Source organism: Bactrocera tryoni, chromosome 1 (assembly GCF_016617805.1).
Source record: "Bactrocera tryoni isolate S06 chromosome 1, CSIRO_BtryS06_freeze2, whole genome shotgun sequence".
NCBI classification, from domain to species: domain Eukaryota; kingdom Metazoa; phylum Arthropoda; class Insecta; order Diptera; family Tephritidae; genus Bactrocera; species Bactrocera tryoni.
The window spans coordinates 1,059,157-1,081,288 of NC_052499.1; the positions used below are offsets into that span (position 1 = coordinate 1,059,157).

The following is a 22,132-nucleotide window of genomic DNA, read 5'->3' on the forward strand; positions in this document are numbered from 1 at the left end:
TTACAATAATAATTTTGTTGGCCTTAGGAATGAAGTGCTTGTTGAAACGTATGTTAAATGATAATAAAAATATTAAATGAAGAAACGAAAGAGGTATACATGTGCAAATAAATAATGACAGTCGAAAACACAAAATGTGGAAAATAAATTTAAAATGTTTTCGAAATGCACAAAATGAATGTTTGCAGGGTTACTGGTTATCATAATATCAACAAATAGGTAACAATGGGAAAATATAGTACGAATATAGTATTTGGTAATGGTAACTACAAGAGTTTGTTCAAAATGTTGCTAGTTATACATAAAGTTGTTATATCATATTTTATTTGTTTGTTTGTTGAATTTATATATAAATATATATATATATATATATATATATTGGTATTCTGACAATATGACCATATTGGTTGATAAGTATTCGTATTTATATATTATATATATTTCTGTAAAATGCTTGACTGATATTTTGTCCTTTTCCAATTCTCGCAATTAACGAATTTTATTTTAATGAAGCAATTTTTCTCGATTTGGTATTTTTGTGCTGTAAATTGAGTTTGGAAATTATAAAACTGTTTTTAATAATTCAATAAAATATAGAAAAAAAATTAAAAATAAAATACAAAACAGAAACAGAAACAGAAATAATCAATGAAACAGAAAATACTGGTGTCAGACCAGTTGCTGGATAGAAAATTTTCAACATATGTATACTACATATAACCTAAAATATATTAAATAAGCTAAAGGATATTTTTCGTGCTCAGGTATTCTTCTTTGTCCTCTTCAATAATATTTGATTAGTGGTATAAAGAAATTTTAATGTAGCACTTTTGAAGTATCAAACATTTTTATTGATTAACTTTTAGTAAAATAATGTATATACAGAATTCGAGCACTGAGAAATGTTTAGGCTTCGCACAGCAACCGATCTGAAAATATGCTCATATTACAGAAATTTAAATTCCAAAGCCTGCCTGCTATGCTAAGACTACTAAAAATGTGGATTAACAAAATTATAAAAAAATCAACTTAATTTATATAATAAAAATATTTTGTAAACACAGAAATTGTTTATTTGAAGTAAAATATTAGTTAAAGAGAGAGCTTAAATGAACTGGTTGGAGTAGAAAGAGTGGGGAATGGTGAAATAGTAATGTTTTTCTGGTTATATTTTTACATGTATATTTATAGATATTGTTTTTGCTTAATAAATAAGACAAGAAAACGAAACAGAATGAACGAACGTAGAGAAGAAATGCGTTTTTTCGTTAAAAAAGAGAAAAGAGTATTTACCTGCGTTTGGTGATCGGGGGCAGGGAGGCCCGTGTTGTCTAACAGTGTAGGGGAAGCAGGGCGAGCATCTATAGCAACAAATATAACATAAAGACTTCACATTTACCACAGCAGACCATTACAGAAAAAAAACTAAACTAAACTTAACTCTCAAATTTCGAATAACAAATTAATGAAAGTGTAAATTTTGAAAAGTAAATTACAAATTAATATTTAATATTTAATAAAATACAATGATACAATTTTGAAATTATGTATTTAAAAAAATTAAGTTTCAATTTTTTTAATTAGCCACTGATTAAGAACCAATATCTGATTCCCAGTGGTTGGATTCATTTGTCCTATTTTAATATGATTTTCTTTTGATTGGATTTGTAAAAAAGCAATTCTTGCAAAATAAAACACATTCTTATATTTATATGTATGAATAAATAATTCGAATTTTTTTATAACTAGGATAAAGAAAAAGCAATTAAACAAAGACTGAAGTCATAACAAAATAAATACTTAAATAGTAGTAGGATAGACACGTAAGTAAGTTGCATAAGTTTTTTTTATGTTTGTTATTCTTTTTCTTCGTTAATGAAAGCAACTGTAACTGGACAGACACCGGCTAGAGTGACCATACAATTGATTATATTCACGTTTATGAGCTGTTAGTGCATTTTTGTTTAGTAATATTACATTAAGTTGTTGTAGTTAGTTTCCCAATACAAGTAATTATCTTGTTATTACACATAATTACATTTTTATCGCATCAATACGTTTGTACATTTACGCAGCGTTGCATTTAAATAATTTTTATTATTTTAGAATGTATTTATATTGCAGCTAAATAGTAAATTTATATATGCATATTAAAAGAACATACATACACGAATGTTTTTATTACTCCCCTTATATGTACATATATCATTCCTCCCAAATTATTTAAACCAAAGTGCTGGGGTCATCAAAAGTAAAAGCTATTGAAAAATGTAAAAAGGTAAGGTAAAATGCGGAAATAGCAACAAAATTAAAACAAATTTAATATTGATTGTGTTTGGATGCAAAAAATTTATTTTTCATTGCAGATAATAACTAAGTCATCGATGCAAATAGTTTTTTCTCTACTACTCTTGGGCTTTAAAACCATCTATGAAATATTCCTGAATACAAATCAATGCTCCTAATTGTAGTTTTATTGTTGTTATTCGTTTAATATTTATTCCGGGTCACGTCAATGCATAATGAATGTATTTACATATTATATATATAGCTGCAGAAAACTAAACACTTTGTATTACCTTTACTTCGCTCACGAACAATTCATTTGTACACATTTCAGAAATAGCAAATATTCATAGAGTATTTTACAGTTTTCGACATAATTAATTTGATCAATAGCTTTGAATGGTAATTATTTAAAGATAGTTTTAATAATAGTAACAATACTTCCAAAATTTTAGTTTATTTACATTATTACAAATGATTTGACTTTTATATGTGATGGATACTGATACGTATATTTAACACATACATATGTATACGCAAATAGGTGAATATTTGTATATTAGAAGGCAAGATAGATATAGTTTACTTTTCCGCCAATAAAGCATAAGTTGTTGTTTTTGTTGGTTATGTTGCTCTACTAAAAATAAAGATTTAGAAACCAGAAATTGCTATTTAACCTAGCTATCTACATACATATATCTTTATATGTATTGTCTAGCATAATAAATTTTCGACGACCAATAAAAATGTAAGCAGAAGTTGGAGAAGCTTAAAATCGCTCAAAACTATTTTGGTATAGTACATTTTAATTAATGGTATACTGATTCAATGAATTTACCAATTTATTTTTATACTCTTGCAACATGTTGCTACAAAGTATAATAGTTTTGTTTACCCAACGGTTGTACGTATCACCTAAAACTAATCGAGATAGATATAGGACTATACTTATTTATATATAAATGATCAGGATGAAGGGGCAAGTTGAAATCCGGGTAACTGGTATCCGCGTTCCCTAGTTAAACAAAAGAACGAGTTCGCATATGGGCGTAATCGGTCCACTGCCACACCCATAAAACGTTATTAACCGGAATGCTTACGACTAAAAATTGCCCAAGTTCAATCAAAGCTGTTCAAGCCGAATATGTGGACCCCAGTATTTGTAGTTAACTTTTGACCGAAAATATCGGTCAATATATGGAATATTCAATTGAAATTCAGGGAGAGTCCCTTCCTGACAATAGTAATTCTGTGTATCAAAATCGGGTTGAATGGGGTTAATACTTCCCTGAGCTCACATATACCCAGTACATACATTTTCGAACTTCAGGTGTTTTTATACTACATATATCGGCCAATATTTGAGTTATTTCAACGAAAATAAGAGAGCGTGTTTTACTCATAACAGTGTATCTCTGTGCCTAAAATGGATTCAATTGTGCGAAACTTGACCTAGCCCCTATATAACTAATATCAGGATTTTCGAACAGCCGGCTGATTTTACTCCATATTATTGGTGATTGTATGTGAGGTAGCTTAATGAAACCCAGGAAACATTTTCTTCGTATGTGGCATGATATAGTTAATAGATAAAATGGGGTTCGATATGTGGGTCAGTGCATGAGTTATACATATGTATATAGTATACGTATATATAAAATTGCCTGGATTTCGATCTTCTGGTTGCCGTTTTACACTTTAAGGTATTTCCCAGGCTTTGATGCCTGCAAGTTGCAAGAGTATAAAGTGTTCGGTTGCACGCGAACTTAGCCATTCCTTACTTGTTTCATCTCATTACATGTTTAATTTGCCAATATTTCTAGTTTCCATTGTTGGTTTTTTGCAAATTTCAACTGGATATCTAATCAGTTTTCAACAGTCAACTGACAAATTGCGCTCTTAATTTCCCTTGCTTCATTGAGTATTTAATAATTAATATAGTGAGTAATTTATAAAGTTATATTAACCAGTTTAAGCAACTACATAACATACAAACAGGAATAATGATTAAAAAATTAAAAAAAAAATTATATTAAAAGGAAAGTTAAATGAAGTCATTACACATATACATATATATTGGTTAAAATTAGGAGCACAAAGAGGGGCATACATACATATGTGGCACAATGTAATCGTAACATTTCTTTAATTTGAACAGATATTTAGATAGTAAGTAAATATGTATATGCAATTTCATACATACGACAATTTCGTCAATTTTTTAAACTAAATAACAGAAAAAAACGTTTAGTGTAATTAAAATATTTTTTAATATTTTTCTATGAATGGAGAAAAGGGGTCTTGTGGTGCTGCATTTCTGTTAACGACAACTCTTGGTTTTGACCAATTAGGGGGTAAAACCGAGTGTTTTCTAATAAACGTGTTCAAAAGTGATATACACCCCTTTCCAATTCACAGCGAGCGACAAAAGAACGGCAAGAAAATCGGCGTTCCGCAAGATAGATAAATCGGTAGTGGAAAAATTAATACCGAAGAAATTCTAAATAACATCACCCTTTCAATCTCTCAAAGCGGCAACAACAAGCCATATTCAGCATATTTTAAGAGGTATTTTATTCGAGTTGAGATTTCTTTTATTACACGCCTTTATAAGCATTAGGACAATTTTTTTGGAGAAATCCGTTGTCCAACTAAATAATATGCCAACCTAAAAATATTTTTTTTCATTCATTATATTCTTATATTGAGGCACAGAAACTATAAGATAATGAAACTCCATTTTGCAATGTCTAATGAAACATTAATTGCAAAAGTAATTAATTAATTAACATTCATGCAATTCGTGGCTGAAAAATGATCGATGACCTCCTTGTCACCCATAAATGTGGTGTTTTTTTAATAATTGGACAACGTTCGCACTGTTGTAAATATCATTCACACATCTTAAAAACATATTACGATTTATTAATTTGTTTTAAAAACTCAGAAGATTGCAAAGCAAGACGGTTTGATAGAAACTTTCAAACTTAATTCTTGTCTACTCTTAACTTCTAGATACTACATGCACATATACAAATCATACAAAATGCGGTAAAATTATTAATAAATTAGTTTAAAATGTTCTTTCACAACTTCCCATCCTCCAAGAATGATTCGCTGTTCTTATTATGTGGAAAAACTATCTAAAATTTAACTTCCATTTGTTATTGATAAATTTAAACGATATAAGCCAAAATATATCTTGATTATGTTGGTAAAAGGAAGATAAAGTTGTATTTCATCCAGCACCAAAAATTCAAAAAATTGAGAGATCATAGCTGGACACTTGTTAGATTGTCATTTACACCAAAAATATTTTTCAGAGTTATGAAAAATGATATTATAAGGTCAATCCGGTTCAATCAATAATGTGTTTCAGAGGAATTTAAACAATGGAAGTTAATGGGGTCGGAGAGAGAGAGATTAGGAGTTATAAATTTGACCGATATATATTAAAGTATTTAACGTAACACAAATAGCTGAAAACTTGGTTAAACGCCTGTTAAAGGTGCGAACGTCAACAAAAACCTTTTGTTTACCCGAACCAATTTAAAAAAAGTTAATATATTTTGAATGATGGCGAAGTTAAGGAGAATTTTCAATTTCAATTGTATACCTTTGTGTACATATGTAAGAGTGCTACAGGTCAAAAAGTAGTAACTATACGCCTCCGCTTCCACACACATTACGCAGCGCCATGGCAAAAATAATTACTAAATACGAGTATACAGAAAGAAAGTACAACACCAACAACAAAAACAGCAACTATTTATATTGATAACTTTTCATATCGCAAACTTTTGTATTTTCAAACAAAGCAATAAACTTAAGGATGTTAAACAAAATAATGAAAATGTGCAAAAAAGAATTTATGAAAAAAAATTGGAATATACATATGTACAGAAAAGACTTATTTTTACTGAACTGGAACGAGTAAAAACAACGTATTTGTATTGGAATGAACGTAACACTTGCATACGATAAAATTAATAACTGAAACAATTACAACTGAAAAAAAGAACTTCAGAATCAAGAAACAGTTTAAGCTTAGGAAAGAGTAAATTTGCAAATTGTTACTGTTTTTAGTTTTTAGTTTTTATAATATGTTTTATTAGAAGTTTATATGTAGTGCGCATATTTCAGCTAAGTTTAGTTGGAAGGGAAATTCATTAAAATAATATTATAAATTGTTGCTTGTATTTTTTATTTTTTACTTTTCTCTTGTTTTTGTTATGTAATTGGCGGGCATTTCAGTTTATATTCTTTATGCTATATGCGAGTATAAGTATTATGCTTCTTGTAAAATGTGTGAAATATATTTTTATACGCAGGCTATCGTTTGTTTGCGCGAGGTTTGCATGACAAAAACTGCACTGAAAGAAATGAAAGCTCCGGATTTTTAGCTTAAGCCGCCTGAGTTTGTTATGCCAAAAGATGTTGTTAAATGTCTTTGGTCACATAATGCGTTTGTGAATATTATAGTACCCATGTCTGTCAATATAAACATTTTTTTGTTTTTGTTCTAGAATTTTGTTGAGTCTAATCGAATTGCAAATGGAACACATAATATAAATTAAAGAATTATATGATTATCTTAAGAGTATATAGTTCAGTAGTATATATGTATATTGTATATAATAAGTAGATATGTATATGGCAATAATCTAAGAATATGTAGAAACTGACCTTCAACTGTACATTTTATTGTTTCATTCGAAGGCAAATAAAAATGAAATGAAAAAATGAAAATAGAATAAAAATTACAAACTTATAATTACAGAAAATCTGCATAAAAAAGACAGTTATAAGTACAAGTATACGTATATTGATGTTTGTATATCATTTCTCATTTCAAATATATATTATATTTTCACGTTGCACTGTTTTATGTTGGTTAGTAATTAGTAAATAAGTTGTACGAATACGTATACATAATTGTGTATGTATGTATGTATTGTATGCATTTGTAGAGTACGTAAATATTGACACCAATTTGACTTACTTTTGCCTATGGAACCGCGTTGCCCAGTCATGCCGGGCATCATGTTATCTCTGGGCGGTGGCGGAGGCCCTCTGGCGCCGGGGCCTTGTCCTCTACCCCGTTGACTTAGGCCACCACGTCCTGCTGGTCCCATTTGATTGTTGTACTGATCGGGTGCTTCGGCGAGGAAATTTGACGGCACAAGACCACGTATACCGTCCAGTTCACCCATATAGAAACCATCTTCATCCATATCACCATAAACGAGTATTACCTCACCCGTTTTGAAGCTCAATTCCACTTGCTGTGAATTTGAAAAGAATATCAATTCGTTAATTTGCTTTTAAGATAGACGAGACAAATGAAGGTTTGTAGCGAATAGATCAGTATGTTCGACCTTATGCGTTCTATAATCTTCGAAATAAAATTCTTTTTGAGATTGTGGGATCTACATATAATTCAATTCGGTTTCACAGCGTATACATTGTCTAGATTCAACTCTGTTTAGGTAGATTAGACGATTAACGGCTGCCTCTGAGAGCGTACTAGATATTTATACACAGTTGTATTACATTATTTTGTCACAGCACGACAATAAAGTCGTTCAAATAAACAGCTGGACACAAATAAGGTAATAAGGAACCCACTTTCTTATGTGGATGCTGCAGGTGAAATCACAATGAACTTATTTCTAGCTTGATATTAACTAAATCATATACATATGTGTTTTACAGGGCTGTTCGAGCTTTACAAAACTATTTCGCAATAAATTAGATTGCAATTAAAATGAAATTATAATAAATAAATTTATGCTAATCGGTAGCAATTTGTGGTTGATAGAGTTCCCATTAGATAGGAAGTTTTTGAAGTCAAGACAATCGAATGAATCACTCACAGTGCTTGTAACTTTTTTATTTGTTTGGGGAGTTCCAAAAAGATCATCTATGAAACCACCTAGGAAACCGCTACTTGTTTCCTTACGCTAAGCAACAATAACAACAATAGAATATTTAAATGGTTAAAGGGCACGTAAATTAACTAATTTAAATAAAATCTTTTAATGAAACCAGAAAAGCAATCATGCATACTTACTTCCGCGTCCACATTCGGACTCAGCTCTTGCGGATCATAATCATACAGCGCGATCATACGTTTCACCGGCATGTTTGCATAGATATCACCCCAACGGTCCCGACTTACATTACGCATACTTTGTTGGGGCCCACCCTGTCCGGGCATAACTTGACCCGGACCACCAGGCTGCGGAGGTCCGCCCGGCATTGGGCCCATACCACCGGTACCATCATCCACTTCCGTTACCATATTGTGCGGTACGTAGCCACGACGCCCGCGAAGTTCACCCCAATAAAAGCCATCGGCGTCTTTGTCGCCATAAACCTGTGTAGATTAGACATGATAACGATGAGAGCTTTCAGTTCATCAAATATTGCAAAAATATTAAAGGAATATTTTCTTATGTCATAAAAAATACATCAATAACACTTAAAAGAAAGTCTTAAAAATTGTTTTATTTCTTTATTCTGAACACAAGACTACAGCGGATGATTACATATCATATAGCAATAGACTAACGGTTAAGGCATGCAACTTGGGTTTAGTGTGTAAAAAATCACTGTAAATCTGATCTGTTTAATGTATGTATATGTATGTAAGTGATTAAGTAGCCGATTCTGTAACCGATTCATTCTCGCTCCGATTGGCAAAATCAATATCTTAAAATAAACTTGTGGTGGTTATATGTGTAATCCTCATACCTTGGAGGTCTTCCACGCACTTTTTCATATACTAGCTCACCTCATTTCACCAATGCTGGTGGTATTTTGATCCGTTCTTATTTATATTTTGAAAATTGTAAAGAGTATGTTTTCTCACCACCCTGTACACTAGTTCTATACATTTACTACATACCAATATTCTACTATAGTCTACCCCACAACACTACCACATACCTTGATTGTGTCACCTTCTTGGAATGGCAGTTCTTCGTCGCATCCATCTGGATTTGGACTCATTGTGCTTGGGTCATAGTCGAACATAGCGACGAAATAACGTGGTTTCTTTTGTGCCGCCAATTGTTGTTGTTGTTGATTTAATGGTTGTTGTCCAGGGCCCATACCCATTTGTCCCTGCTGTTGTTGCTGTTGTTGCTGCTGCTGATGTTGCTGTTGCTGTTGCTGCATTTGTTGTTGTGGATTTAGTGGGCCTCGAGGACCCATAGCACCTTGCATTTGTCCGGCCATTTGACCTTGCATTTGTATGGGCATTTGACCCTGCATCTGGCCGGCTATTTGACCCTGCATTTGCCCAGGCATTTGGCCTTGACCTTGCATCTGCCCCTGCAATTGACCAGGCATTTGTCCTTGCATCTGCCCCGGAGCGGGACCACGTTGGCCGGGGAAACGTTGTTGTGCACCCATTTGCCCCTGTGGACCATAAGGCTGCTGACCAGGTTGTTGTCCACCCATCATCTGCGGACCAGGTGGTCGCCCCTGCATCATGGGCCGCTGCCCCGTGCCCGGCTGATAGCCCTTCATTTATAGCAAGTGGCGCACGCATTTTTAATATTTAATTTTTTTTAATTTTTGATGGACGAATCGTCGAATTGGATGTTGTTTTCGTAGCATTTGTTGTTGTTTCAATTGAATCGAACGAATATTGTTAAGCAATGATAAATCAGGCATGAATTTTGTTTATAAAGAAATTTTGGAATTTAGTTTGATTGATTTAATGTTACGGTTTTATTTTTTTTTTTTAATAAAATTATTCACGTCGCAATGAATCGCATTTAGCTTTTTCAAAAATTAATTAATGAATGTATGTAAATAACTTTACCAAAATTAAAAGGAAAGCGAAAATATACCAAAAAATTTACAGGCGCATCACATTACAATGAGGTGTCGTAAGTATTTCTTATATATATTTTATATAGGGAAAGATATAGACTTCGAAATAAAGGAAATACAGAGCTACAAGTACAGAACGAAAGCAGATTCGACATTGAATGCCTGAGAAGAAATAAATCACGCAGAAAACATAAAATTAAGCTGAGTAAAATATGAATTTACCTACACGAATGTAGCAATAATGCAAAGAGTTTGCAATTATTCATTACATTTTCTACAGAAACTTCATGATATGAAAAGACTTGCTGGAGTAAGAACACTAAATTTCTACCGAAGACCTTTTCCTGCAACCCTAAGCCTAATAAAGTTTAATTGCCGATAATCAAAAACTGAAACGCCCCTGACAAAAAAGAAATATACATATTTTTGAAAATTATCTCGGAATCCAACCAAAAGCATTCATTGTGAAAACGACAATGTCAATTTCAAGAATTAAAGATTATTTTTTTACTCAATTCCGTTATAATCGTACTCGCAAGCAATGCCGAAAGTTAAAGAAAAAACCCAAAACACAAAGTAATCAGTGCACAAATCAAATTTTTTGAAAAGCAAATGATGATATTTAGGAGTTATGAATATTGTTGGCCCTTGAAGCAACCATGCAACAACATCAGACAAGTTTGGACATTGTTTAACAAATAAGTTAATTACAAGGAAGCACAAATGTTTGCTAAATGCTATTCTTCTGAGCTGTTGAACTGGTTGAAACCAAAACTCACTGATTTTCACGAAGAATGCACATATTTTTAAAATTATGCCAAACTGCAAGTTGATATACATATAGACATACAGAATTAGTCCCTTACTTGGTACTTGTTTCGAAATTAGTCGAAATTAGAGAGTTAGTGGGCCTTAATAATTCGTAAAAAAAGGAGCTCCCGAGTTATTTTTATTGTATAAGAGGAACATATTTATGTACATATTATATTATTTCTGAGAAATATGTAACGGGTTTCATGTATTTTTCTTTCGAAATTATAGCTTTTATAAAAAATATGATCGATTATCATCCCTAGCAGAAAATTCCTATGCTGTGCCTCATTTCGTGATGCTAGCGTTATTTTCAAGGCAGTTTTTGTCAAATCTTACAAAACGTATTTGAAAGCCAATTAAATTTGTAATTGTTTCGAAACTAAATATGACCATTATTCCACTAAAAATAAATATCAATTGAAGTACTTATATTGGGTAACTGGTAGGAAATTCGGTTAACTGGTAGGAGATTCGGTTTTCAAATACTACACATCCGCTAGGATCACAATAGGACTAAATCTAAAAGCGACACACATACATATTTATGTGGGCAATTTTGATGTAAGAAGTGATATGGTTTTTAGTTTCTGTTCGCAAGCAAAATGTAGGATGTAATAATGATGAGTATGTGATTAATGCTATTGTACATATGTATGTAAACGTATAAAACTAAAATATTATATTGTTTATTAACAAAACAATTGTTTAACTAAGTGTTAAGCATTCAAATGCATTCAGTTATCAGTATGGTACTTGGTACAGGAAGAAACAGTGTTGGAAAATGGCGTTGAGGTCGATAATGATGCTTAATGCCAGCAAGACTAGCTGCTAATTGTACGTGTTTAATAATAAATATAGGTAAAACTAATATTTCGTATATTATGTAGCAATGTCTCTTTAGGTATATAATATAATATTATTTTGAATAATCAATATTTTATAACATAAACAATTAAGTAATTCATTAAAGTAGACAAGTTAGTAAGTAAGTATGTGTTAAGTTTATGTGTTGTTGGGTGAGTAACTTACATTGACATTCTGATTCACTTGACTCTGAGTAGTGGGTTTTGAGAAGAGGCCACCGAGCAGCCCACCTAATAAGCCATGGCTTCCGTCAGGCTGCAGTGCGAGTATTATAGATGGATGCGTTTGGGTTTTATGAAAATTGTTGTAAAATGTTGGTTGGTTTGATTTTGGTTTTTTTCTTTTTGATTTTGTTTGATTGAATGTTAAAAATTGTTTACTTGATTGATTGTTTACTACTAGTAGTTTGATTTGTACGGGTTTTGTAATGTATATATGTTTTGCATTTAGAAAATAAGTACATAAGTCATAAATTCTTGAATTATTAATATCCTATATACAACTTAGGGCAATCAACCATAAACAGTACAATAAGTTTTCAATTAAATGTTAAATTTATTTCAAAAACTCATATAAACTCCTTTAATGAAATTCCAGAAAACAGTGCGCAAGTCACAAAAATTAATAAATGACATGAACATTGAAAAATACTCAGTTTCTTCCAAACTCAGTAGGCATGCTGGAAAAGCGTGAGGCTCACTGCTTTTTCCATTAGTTAGTTTTAAACCGTTTACAGTGTAACCAAAATTTATACACATACTTTTTTCAGAACTCTGTTATTATTCTAAAAAAAATTTAAGGTAAAATGGGGCTCAAAATATGGGACCTGTGGGAAGCAACAATTAGGTTGAGAAGTGAAGACGGTGCAAACTTGTTGATTAGTAGTACTCAGCTTACATTTTTAGGCTCAGAAAACACAACAAAATAAAATATTTATTCAATCTTATTTATTGGAATAAAAAATGAAAGCAGAAAAACGGGCAATGTTGTAGTACAGTGGCATTTTTCTTGGAAGGAAATTTTGTTAAATTTCAGAAGATAATTCAAAAGTTGGGCAAACAGATGTCAGTTAAAGAAGAAGAAGTAAGAAGTTAAGAAAAGTTAAAGTTGAAGACCGAAGAGAAATATTGCAAATGGAAGAGTGAAAATCTTCGTAAAGTTTTTATAATTGTAACAGCAACAAATAGCAAGCAAAATTGGAATTATGATTAAATTATGATAATTTATTACTTTGATTAAAATAACTTCATATACATATGTAGATATAGGACGAAATGGCCATCTAAGTAAATACTTTTATTTCCGAAAAATCTTTACCGCGTTTTCAAGTTTTCCCATGTGCTAATGGTTTTTTTACTAAGTGTTTTAACCCACTAAGAACGATGCTTGAGCTGAACCTTTACAGAATCATCATTTGACTAAATACAGAGAATTTTTGTCTCAGTCACCGTGGTCAGCGGTGGTCTTTTTCGCGCTTCCATTCGAATTTTGCATCCATACATTTATAATGTAATATTTCACAAGTTAATAAGCTATGTTCGTAAAAACTTAAAACTTAAAAATATTGCTTGGAACGTTATTAAATAATTATCTCATTTCAAAATAACGATTTATAAAAAGTTTAAGCAGCATTTTATACAAAAATTCCAAGTATAGTGTATACGAAAGTCGAATGGTGTTATGTTCAATACATATACATATTTATATTTAATTAACAAAAGAAACTTGAGGCAAACGCAAAGAAAAGAACACACTTGTGCCTTTAATTTATCGATTTAATGCAACAACAAACAATTCCTGCTGGGTTAGTATAGTATTCAGTGCTTGTGCGGTTTGTGAGTGTGTGTTGGTCGCGATTTATTTAAAAAAAGGCAAAAATGAACTTTTATCCTTTGGCTGTCTGCTTGTATATTGTGTATGCATGTATGTATATACATATGTACAGCGCGCATAAATTTAGTGGTATCAATTGATTTGTAGATACATGGGAACATAAACGTTGAAAATCTTTTAAATTGTATACCAATTAATTGAAAACTTGTAGAAAGGAGGAATGTGGTTGTAACCATTTTGTTGGCACTTTCATATTTATGTACAATATGCAGCAGTTTGTGTGTACATATATGTGGCTATATTTATTTACGTACGTAAATACGTAATGATATCGACTGTTATCGATAGTAGGAATCGAATGTTCTAAGTTTTGTAGTGAGTGTACTTATTTTCTTCGTGTTATGTTGTTTTTGTTTATAATAATAATTTGCCTGCCATTAATGGTTTGTATAGCTCACCTGTTGTCCTGGCTGCCCTTGTTGTTGTCCGGTTTGTTGTTGTTGTCCGTGTTGCATTTGTTGATTTGGGTCATATTGATTCGGATCTTGGCCCATCATATGTTGCTGCTGCTGAAGCGGTTGGCCGGGCATGTTCATTTGACCGGGCATGCCATGGGTGCCGGGTTGCATTTGTTGCGGACCCATGCCCATTTGTTGAGGCCCTCGACGACCTACTGCACTGCGCACAGTATCTATAATTGAAATTAGTGAAAACATCAAATTATAAATGTTATAACTTGCTTTAACCAGTTCAACCATATTTTTAATCATTCAATAATTGCAGCCACTCACTTGGTATTAGTATGGGTGCGCTATCGGCTGATTGTGCGTCTCGCGATTTGGTGCGTATGGTGACCGCACGTGGATTAAATACGCCCAGTTTGCCGATATCGATGAGCGCATGATCCCCAGTTGGTGAGTTAATGTCTGTTACCTTCTTACCATCGGCGTACACAGCATAGCCGGTTACGGGGCCAGAAGATGTTGGCCGGTTAACCGGCTGCCATGTCACCAAAATGGTACCATCTTGAGGACCAGCCTCAAGTTGGATATCCTGAAAAGATATTCAAGTGGGTATTTTAAGTTCGAAAACAGTTTTCTTCTACTTCGAACTCACCTGTGGCGGGTCGGGCAAGCCCTTAGTCAACGTACGGAAATCAGCATACGCACCCGGTGCTTCCTCCTGCGGACGTCCTGGTGTAGGTTGACCACCCGCTGCTCGCAAGTGTTTAGCCCGCACTGTGACTCGATATTGTGTGCTCGGGGCCAGCCCGGTAATGGTGTGACGATAGACACCCGGTTTGACCGTACGCACTTCTACATTATTCACACACACCACATGCTGATGATTTGAGTTGGCCGGTAACCATGATATGACCGCCGATGAACACGTAATGTGCGAAGCTCGCACCGCTGAAGGCCCTAAATGCGAGGTGTCGCGTCCAATAATCATTGTACATGCTGCATCGCGTGATGTCTGTCGATTCTGTGTAACACTACGCACGCTGATACGATGTGGCTGGGTTCATGTAATGAGTGTTAAGGCATAAATATAATATTATAATCATATAATTCATATATGAAAAGTATATTTTATATTTTTACCCTGTTTGAGTCTACGCCCTCTATAAGCGCTCGTGTCCGCTCATTGGCCTTTACCGTTACTTTCAGGACGCCGTCCACATAGACATGATAGCTGTCAATGAGATTATAGCCTACTGGTTCTGGTGGTGACCAACCGATAAGCACACTTTTATTTAGCTGGCGCTCCAACGTTAAGTGCTTCGGTGCTGGAACTGCGAACCAGATAAATATACATCGATAAGAAAAAAACCTTAACAATCAAATCGAAAAAGTTCAAGCTCTATCTGAGCATCCACATATGCTTTATACATAAATCAAATGTGTATGAAATAAAAATCAAGTAGGAAACAAACATTATAGAATAGTATTAAAATAATGTATGTTTACGTAAGAGTAGGGAAGTTGGGCGGACAACAAATTATTTACAGCATCTTTAGCGAATGATAATATTTTGTAATCTCACATTGCACATACTCGTGTACTAGCTTTATTACTAATCATAATGTATGTGTTAACTTTTAATATATTTGAATTAGGTTTTCGTAAAATTTCAACTAGCCTTCAAATGCTGGCGCTGAACCTAGAAACAACTGATTCAATGGCCACGATGAACCTATATAGCTAGTTCGCATGTCGGAGTATACTTGCTCACGTTTCAACCACATCCAGATTACATTAACAAAAACAAATTAAAGAAACACCAAAAGCATAGAACGGTAAGAGGAAAACAATCGAAATTAAATTAAATCAATTATTTGAGAAAATAAACAATCAAAATAAAGTTTAATCATCATATATCTATGTCCATATAATAAATTTATAAATCGGTTGGCATGGTATGCTTGTGTCATCAAATGGTACTCACCATTATCACTTATGTCATCTTGATCGTGTTCCAAATCTGTGTGCGTCTCACTCAAGCGTGCCAAGTCCTCCTGGGTGTGTGTGAGCAAAGGGTTGTGAGGTGGCAGCGAGGGCAACGAAGTAGTGTCACATTGCATAGAGCCATCCTCGGCGTCACGCAAAGTCGACAGTACTGCTTGATGGAATTCCAAAAGATCATCACCTGCAAGTCAATACAGAGTTACCAGCTTTTACTTGATAAAATGCAGTTCATTGTGAATTAAGGATTACCAATCAAACGTTGCACAAACGAGGCAGGTACTAGACCTCGCCGACCATCTAGCAATTCGGCATCTAAATAGCCGCCTTGTGGTTCGCCGCTCGTCCAAACGAGTAAATAATCACCAGCGCAAAGCGATAATTCACCTTCAGCTTCCCTAAATAAGTAAATGCAGAAATCGTCAATAAAAAGGCAACATAATAGAGAGTGCCAAAAGTAAAACTGCTTCTGCAATTCAGTTTTCCGAAAATTAGAGCGGAAAAAATAAAAGAAATTATAACAAATTGTACATCAAAAGCCTGAAAACGGCCTTAAGCTCCCGGGTTAATCCTCATCTTAGCACTAACCATTTTGAAGTTACACTTACTTATAGTTGTTTACAACTCCTTGATTTCACCAACCATTTTTACTACTACTATGCCGTACTTACTCTGGTGGATCGTATGGAAAACGCGCTATGAAGACGCAGCACCGTCCCTTGCCCGGTATGTCCAACATGTCTACTTGTGGTTCACTAACGCCATTTAAATTATGATTTCGCGCTGCAAATGCAAAAGATACCGTTATGTAATCTACCATACACGGTTTGCCACATGTACCACACTCACTTTCCAAATCCAATGCCCCCAACGCCAAATTGCCACGATTATGTAACATTGAAGCACTCAAACCATCAGTGAACTCATCGAGTCCCCACGTGCTGGGCGGTATCGGTGAGCACGGCGAGCTGCGATTTCCATAACGTGTCAACGGTATATCAATCTCATCGAGCATTTTCATTTTTGTAGCAGTACGCAATGCAGCCGACGAGTAGGGATATGAGGTGCTCGAGCCCACGTCAATGAAGGGTGGGACATAAGAATTAGGTAGACCACTGGTAATTCCACTCAAACCACCAATGCCGGGGCCAGCGCCCAATCCATACAACGAAGAAGCGCCCCCCACTCCGCTCAAACCCGACAAACCAGTAGTGCCGAGCAGGGTACTCGTATCGAGCATATTACCCAAGGCGGGGTGTGTCAGCGACGAGCCCAGCGACGGCACTCCAACAGTGCCGGCACCACTTAGCCCCAGTGCCGAGTAACTGCTCGTACCGGTCGGTATGTTATGCGCGTTCAACGACAAGATGGGCATGGTTGTGCTCTGCAAATTATACAGTTGTATTGTGCCACGCTATTTTATAATTTCATTTTCAATGTTTTCGTGTTATTTTGCGAGTTTTCAAAGTAATTGCGTTTTCATTTAGGGATTATAATATATTATCAAGTAAATATTGTGTTTAGTTTAATTGGCATACAAATTTATAAGTTTTTTAATTTCAAAATTTACACAGTTATTTTGGTAAAGATTAGTATATGGTGTGGACAAAGTACACAAAAACAGACACACACACAAATTGGGAGTCAAGAGAGAGAAAGAGAGAGCGCAAATATATAGAGACACAAAAAGAAAAAAAGGAAAAACACCGCAGTTTTGTTTTTGATTGATAAGTGACAGCGAGATATTTAGAAAAGGACAACATATGTATGTATTAATTAGTTATGTATAAAAGATTTTAAACAGGAAGTTTTTGATTACGTTGACACAATATAGTTGAACGGTGAGAGAATGGTTGGTGTATCACAATTTAAATATTTTCAGTTATACGATTATTTTAAACATTTATGTTAAAAAAGAAAGAATGAAAAAGACAACAGCACATATGAAAGAAGGAAAGAGAAATGAAAAATTGTTGCTTTCAGTTACCGTTACTTCACTTTCAGTTAGAAGGAAATTTTATGACAAAATATTCATGAACGAGACGAGTATGTATATATGTATGTGTGCAACATTATATTACACATACATAAGATCTAAATATGTTTGTATAAAATTGGTAATATACATTAGATAGGATGCTGCTAAATACGATTATGTACGAATTAATGTACGAGAAATGTGAATATATGCTTATATATCTACTGATGTCCTTCTAGATGAAGATCCATTATATTTCCTGTAATATGAAATGTCGTCTCAGACGAAAACAAATGAACATACTCGTACACAGGTGAATCATGAAGTTAGAATGTTTTAATGCGAGCGCCAGCGAAAGTAATTCTCAACTCTTGTAACTATGCAAGTACATATGTATGTATGTAATTTGAAGACATACTTAAGCGATTTCTGCTACAACATTTCTGCAGCAACTAATGAACAGAGCAAAGCGGGAGTGGAAAGAAAACTAAGTAATTTGAATACATAAGCATATAAAAATACACTCATACCAAGTCCAGTCGAAATCAAAGGAAAAACGTTATTCTCAATGTAATCATATGCAATGGATAACTGTATATATCTACATAACTTTTTTTCAATTTGCATACGTTCAATACATAACACTCACAAGCGTACACATACATACATCCATAGGATATATTAAACAGAAAGTTGAAAATTAAAAGCTTTCAAGCCATGATGTCGGCCCAAACATATCTGATAAACACAATTTGACCGAACAGGTGGCACTTGAGCAGAGAAATTATGAAAAATTTGCTTTAATATTTGCAGGCATTTAGTGATAGGCGCTGTTGTGATCGAAATATTTGTAAAACTCATGACTAACCGCCTATTTAGTTCAATTTCTCAACACACCACAATGAGCGACATGAAATAACTCGTTGCGATGCGCTGAAGTCGAACATTATTAAAATAGTTTTATGTTTAAACACACAACTTGGCTCAACCGTTTCAAAGCACAACCTCCAGTAAACTTGAAGGAAAGTAAATACCAAAAACACAAAACCAGTATCTGACTGCTAAACTTCCTTGCCCGCTTTTTCTAAACCGTTCCCCTTTAAAAACACCATATCGGCAAGCATCCATAAAGTTCAAAACTATATAATTAAGAAATCAGAACAGTCGGCATGCAAATTGTTGAAAAGGTAAAAAAGTTTAATAAATGCGTACATTATTGAACGGTTATTTAAAAAGCTGCTCTTTTTACTATACAATTAAATATATGTATATAAACGTTGAACGTAAAAAAAACCGAAAAGTTTAAGACTCAGAAAATACACACAATGACTTGTTCAACTTTTGATGCAGTGTCTGTGGTTGTTTCGTATATTGAATCTCCGTTTTATAGTTGACTCCTTACTGCTGACCTTAAAGTCTTAAAGCCACCTCCGAATGACTGATGTGTTTTTAAATTAGTAAGTGAGGCATTGAGAAGCAAAGTCCACTTTCGACAAACAAAAACCAAACTCTATAAGTCACTCATAATTCCCGTCCTGCTATATGGTGCAGAGTCTCGGACGATGTCAACAACGGATGAGTCGACGTTGCGAGTTTTCGAGAGAAAAGTTCTGCGAAAGATTTATGGTCCTTTGCGCGTCGGCGACGGCGAATACCGCATTCGATGGAACGATGAACTGTACGAGATATACGACGACATCGACATAGTTCAGCCAATTAAAAGACAGCGGCTACGCTGGCTAGGACATGTTGTCAGAATGGACGGAAACACTCCAGCTTTGAAAGTATTCGACGCAGTACCCGCCGGGGGAAGCAGAGGAAGAGGAAGACCTCCACCATTGGAAGGACCAAGTGGAGAAGGACCTGGCTTCGCTTGGAATATCCAATTGGCGCCACGTAGCGAAAAGAAGAAACGACTGGCGCGCTGTTGTTAACTCGGCTATAATCGCGTAACCGGTGTCTACGCCAATTAAGAAGAAGAAGAAGAAGTGAGGCATGTCAAAAATGAGCTTAGTGTCATGGCTTGCCGTTATACTTTAATGAACAGTATAAATGAAGAGGCTATCATAAAAATGAAGTACTTATTAATCCCATCATAAGATCACATATCATGATCATTAGTAAAAATTAGTCAATTGTGTGTATTTCAGTGTCGTATTTCTAAAGTGCAATCATACAGATTGTTTATGAAAAATAATAATTACTACAAGTTTTTAATTAATTAACTCTAACACTGAGTACTACGTTTAAAAGAATTTTCTAAAAAAGTTTCAATTCAAAATGTTCAAAAGTGGTTTTTATAGTAAGGAAACATTCTTTAACGGAATTATAAATGAAATAGTAAAATTTTCAAGAAAATAGATTAAAAGGGAATTTCACAAACATACGCAATTGGAATTTGGCTTGTGAAAAGAATTGTAAAACACAGGACTCATTTTCAAAGTTAGAAAAAATTACTCACTTGTTTTTGTTTTTTAAAAGAAATTAGTAAGCCATAAATTATATATGAAATTATTTTCAATAATGAAACTACTGCACAACAATAATACCACACATTTACTTCGAAAGCATGTAGTGATTTGAGCGATCTCTAAGTCTTTTACTTAAACAATTTATTTTTACACATTTGGAATTTTAAAAAGTATTGCATTTATTTGTTCATATGTATTATTGAGCTTTAAAATTAACTCTCGTTCGTAAAGATGATATAATGAAAGCATCGAAGTAATATTCGGTGAAGATTTAAATTTGAAAACTCAAGGAAATCGCAAATCAAATCGCTCAGTCAACAGTCGTGCTTTCGCTGCAAATCCATTGGCATTCCACGTTTTACCAATAACTTTTGCATTTGCCTGATGCTCTCTTTCGCATAACAAGCGGATGAGTTAGTATTCAATACAAAATCAAACAATTAGAACGAAATTGCGAAATTCTTAGCGAAACCAATTCGAATTTGTTAGTACGATTGTATGTTATTCTGATTGAAATTGATTGTATTCGATAAACGATTGAATTGATACATATGGAAGTCAATAGTAGTTTTCGAATAAGTTACTAAGTGATTTTCTGATTTGTTTTTATTTTTGTAATTTGTGATTTGTTTCGTTCATTATTAAAAATAGTTTACCTGACTTAATGCTGATGGCATAGACTTCATCGTATGAATATTTACCGGCAATGGTGGAATGCCGCCAGCGATTCCACTTGTTCCGCTTAGCAGTTTCTCAACGGACGTGGGACCAGCGCCATAGGCGGACGCGGCCGTATTCATCGATTGTATGGCATGACTGCTCAAACTCGACGATATACCGCCAATGGAGTTGGGCACCAGCGCTGATATAGATGAGAGGCCCATAACACCACCGCCGCCGCCGCCACCGCCTGGACCACTGCCGCCACTACCACCCCCACTGCCGACACTGCTGCCACCACCTGCACTAACGCCAACACCAACACCGCCGCTGCCTCCACTACCAACTAATGCGGCTGACATGGCGCTAGCGCCATTCGGCAGTGTGGAGGTAAGCGATGATGGTAGGCCACCAGCGCCGGTGGTGGCTGCGGTACCATAGCTGCTGGTGAGCGCCGAACTACCGACGGCGGTGCCGCTTGTGCCGCCCAACACTGCGTGAATTTTAATTTGTTAAAATTAGTAATTGCAAAAATTATATGCTAGTCTATAATCCTTACTAACCTGCTCGCTTATAACGGTTCAACTCTTCTTCTAATTCTGAAATGTATAAGTTTTCATTATGATGTTGAATATATGCCGATATTACCATAGCTTACCGTTTTTTGATATGGTTTGAAATTCGCTATTAGTGTTATTCAATATGGAACTTGTTGGCATCGAAGACATGCCCTTGGCCGATGTACGGGGCTGCTCCAGCTCGGCCAATACGCGATTATCCTGGAGAAAAAAAAGCAAATTAATGCGAAAGTAATACACATTATTTTTCAGCTGCAAACACAATTGAGTAATTTTTAAATTCAAAAGAAAAATACTTCATGTTTCTTTGAATCGTGAGATCCATCTGTGCTTTAAGAA

General features: G+C 34.3%; 1 protein-coding gene across 10 annotated transcripts in view; it reads right to left on the reverse strand.

The window, feature by feature from the left end:
• Window positions 1–22,132, reverse strand: part of LOC120767088 (RIMS-binding protein 2) — a 45,883-nt gene that overhangs the window by 6,436 nt on the left and 17,315 nt on the right. Inside the window, exons 5-21 of one of the 10 annotated variants that reach the window (XM_040092961.1) lie at window positions 21,874–21,994; window positions 21,779–21,814; window positions 21,212–21,708; window positions 16,956–17,490; window positions 16,778–16,889; window positions 16,359–16,504; window positions 16,090–16,290; window positions 15,246–15,436; window positions 14,758–15,159; window positions 14,433–14,694; window positions 14,100–14,332; window positions 11,974–12,063; window positions 9,238–9,816; window positions 8,360–8,665; window positions 7,289–7,571; window positions 6,973–6,978; window positions 1,294–1,361 (exon numbers count right to left, since the gene is read on the reverse strand). In XM_040092961.1, the coding sequence (XP_039948895.1) occupies window positions 1,294–1,361; window positions 6,973–6,978; window positions 7,289–7,571; window positions 8,360–8,665; window positions 9,238–9,816; window positions 11,974–12,063; window positions 14,100–14,332; window positions 14,433–14,694; window positions 14,758–15,159; window positions 15,246–15,436; window positions 16,090–16,290; window positions 16,359–16,504; window positions 16,778–16,889; window positions 16,956–17,490; window positions 21,212–21,708; window positions 21,779–21,814; window positions 21,874–21,994 (4,068 nt within the window). Of the gene's footprint in view, window positions 1–1,293; window positions 1,362–6,972; window positions 6,979–7,288; window positions 7,572–8,359; window positions 8,666–9,237; window positions 9,817–11,973; window positions 12,064–14,099; window positions 14,333–14,432; window positions 14,695–14,757; window positions 15,160–15,245; window positions 15,437–16,089; window positions 16,291–16,358; window positions 16,505–16,777; window positions 16,890–16,955; window positions 17,521–21,211; window positions 21,709–21,778; window positions 21,815–21,873; window positions 21,995–22,132 lie in introns of all 10 variants that reach the window. The other 9 variants (XM_040092958.1, XM_040092968.1, XM_040092964.1 and 6 more) reach the window with 9 other exon arrangements.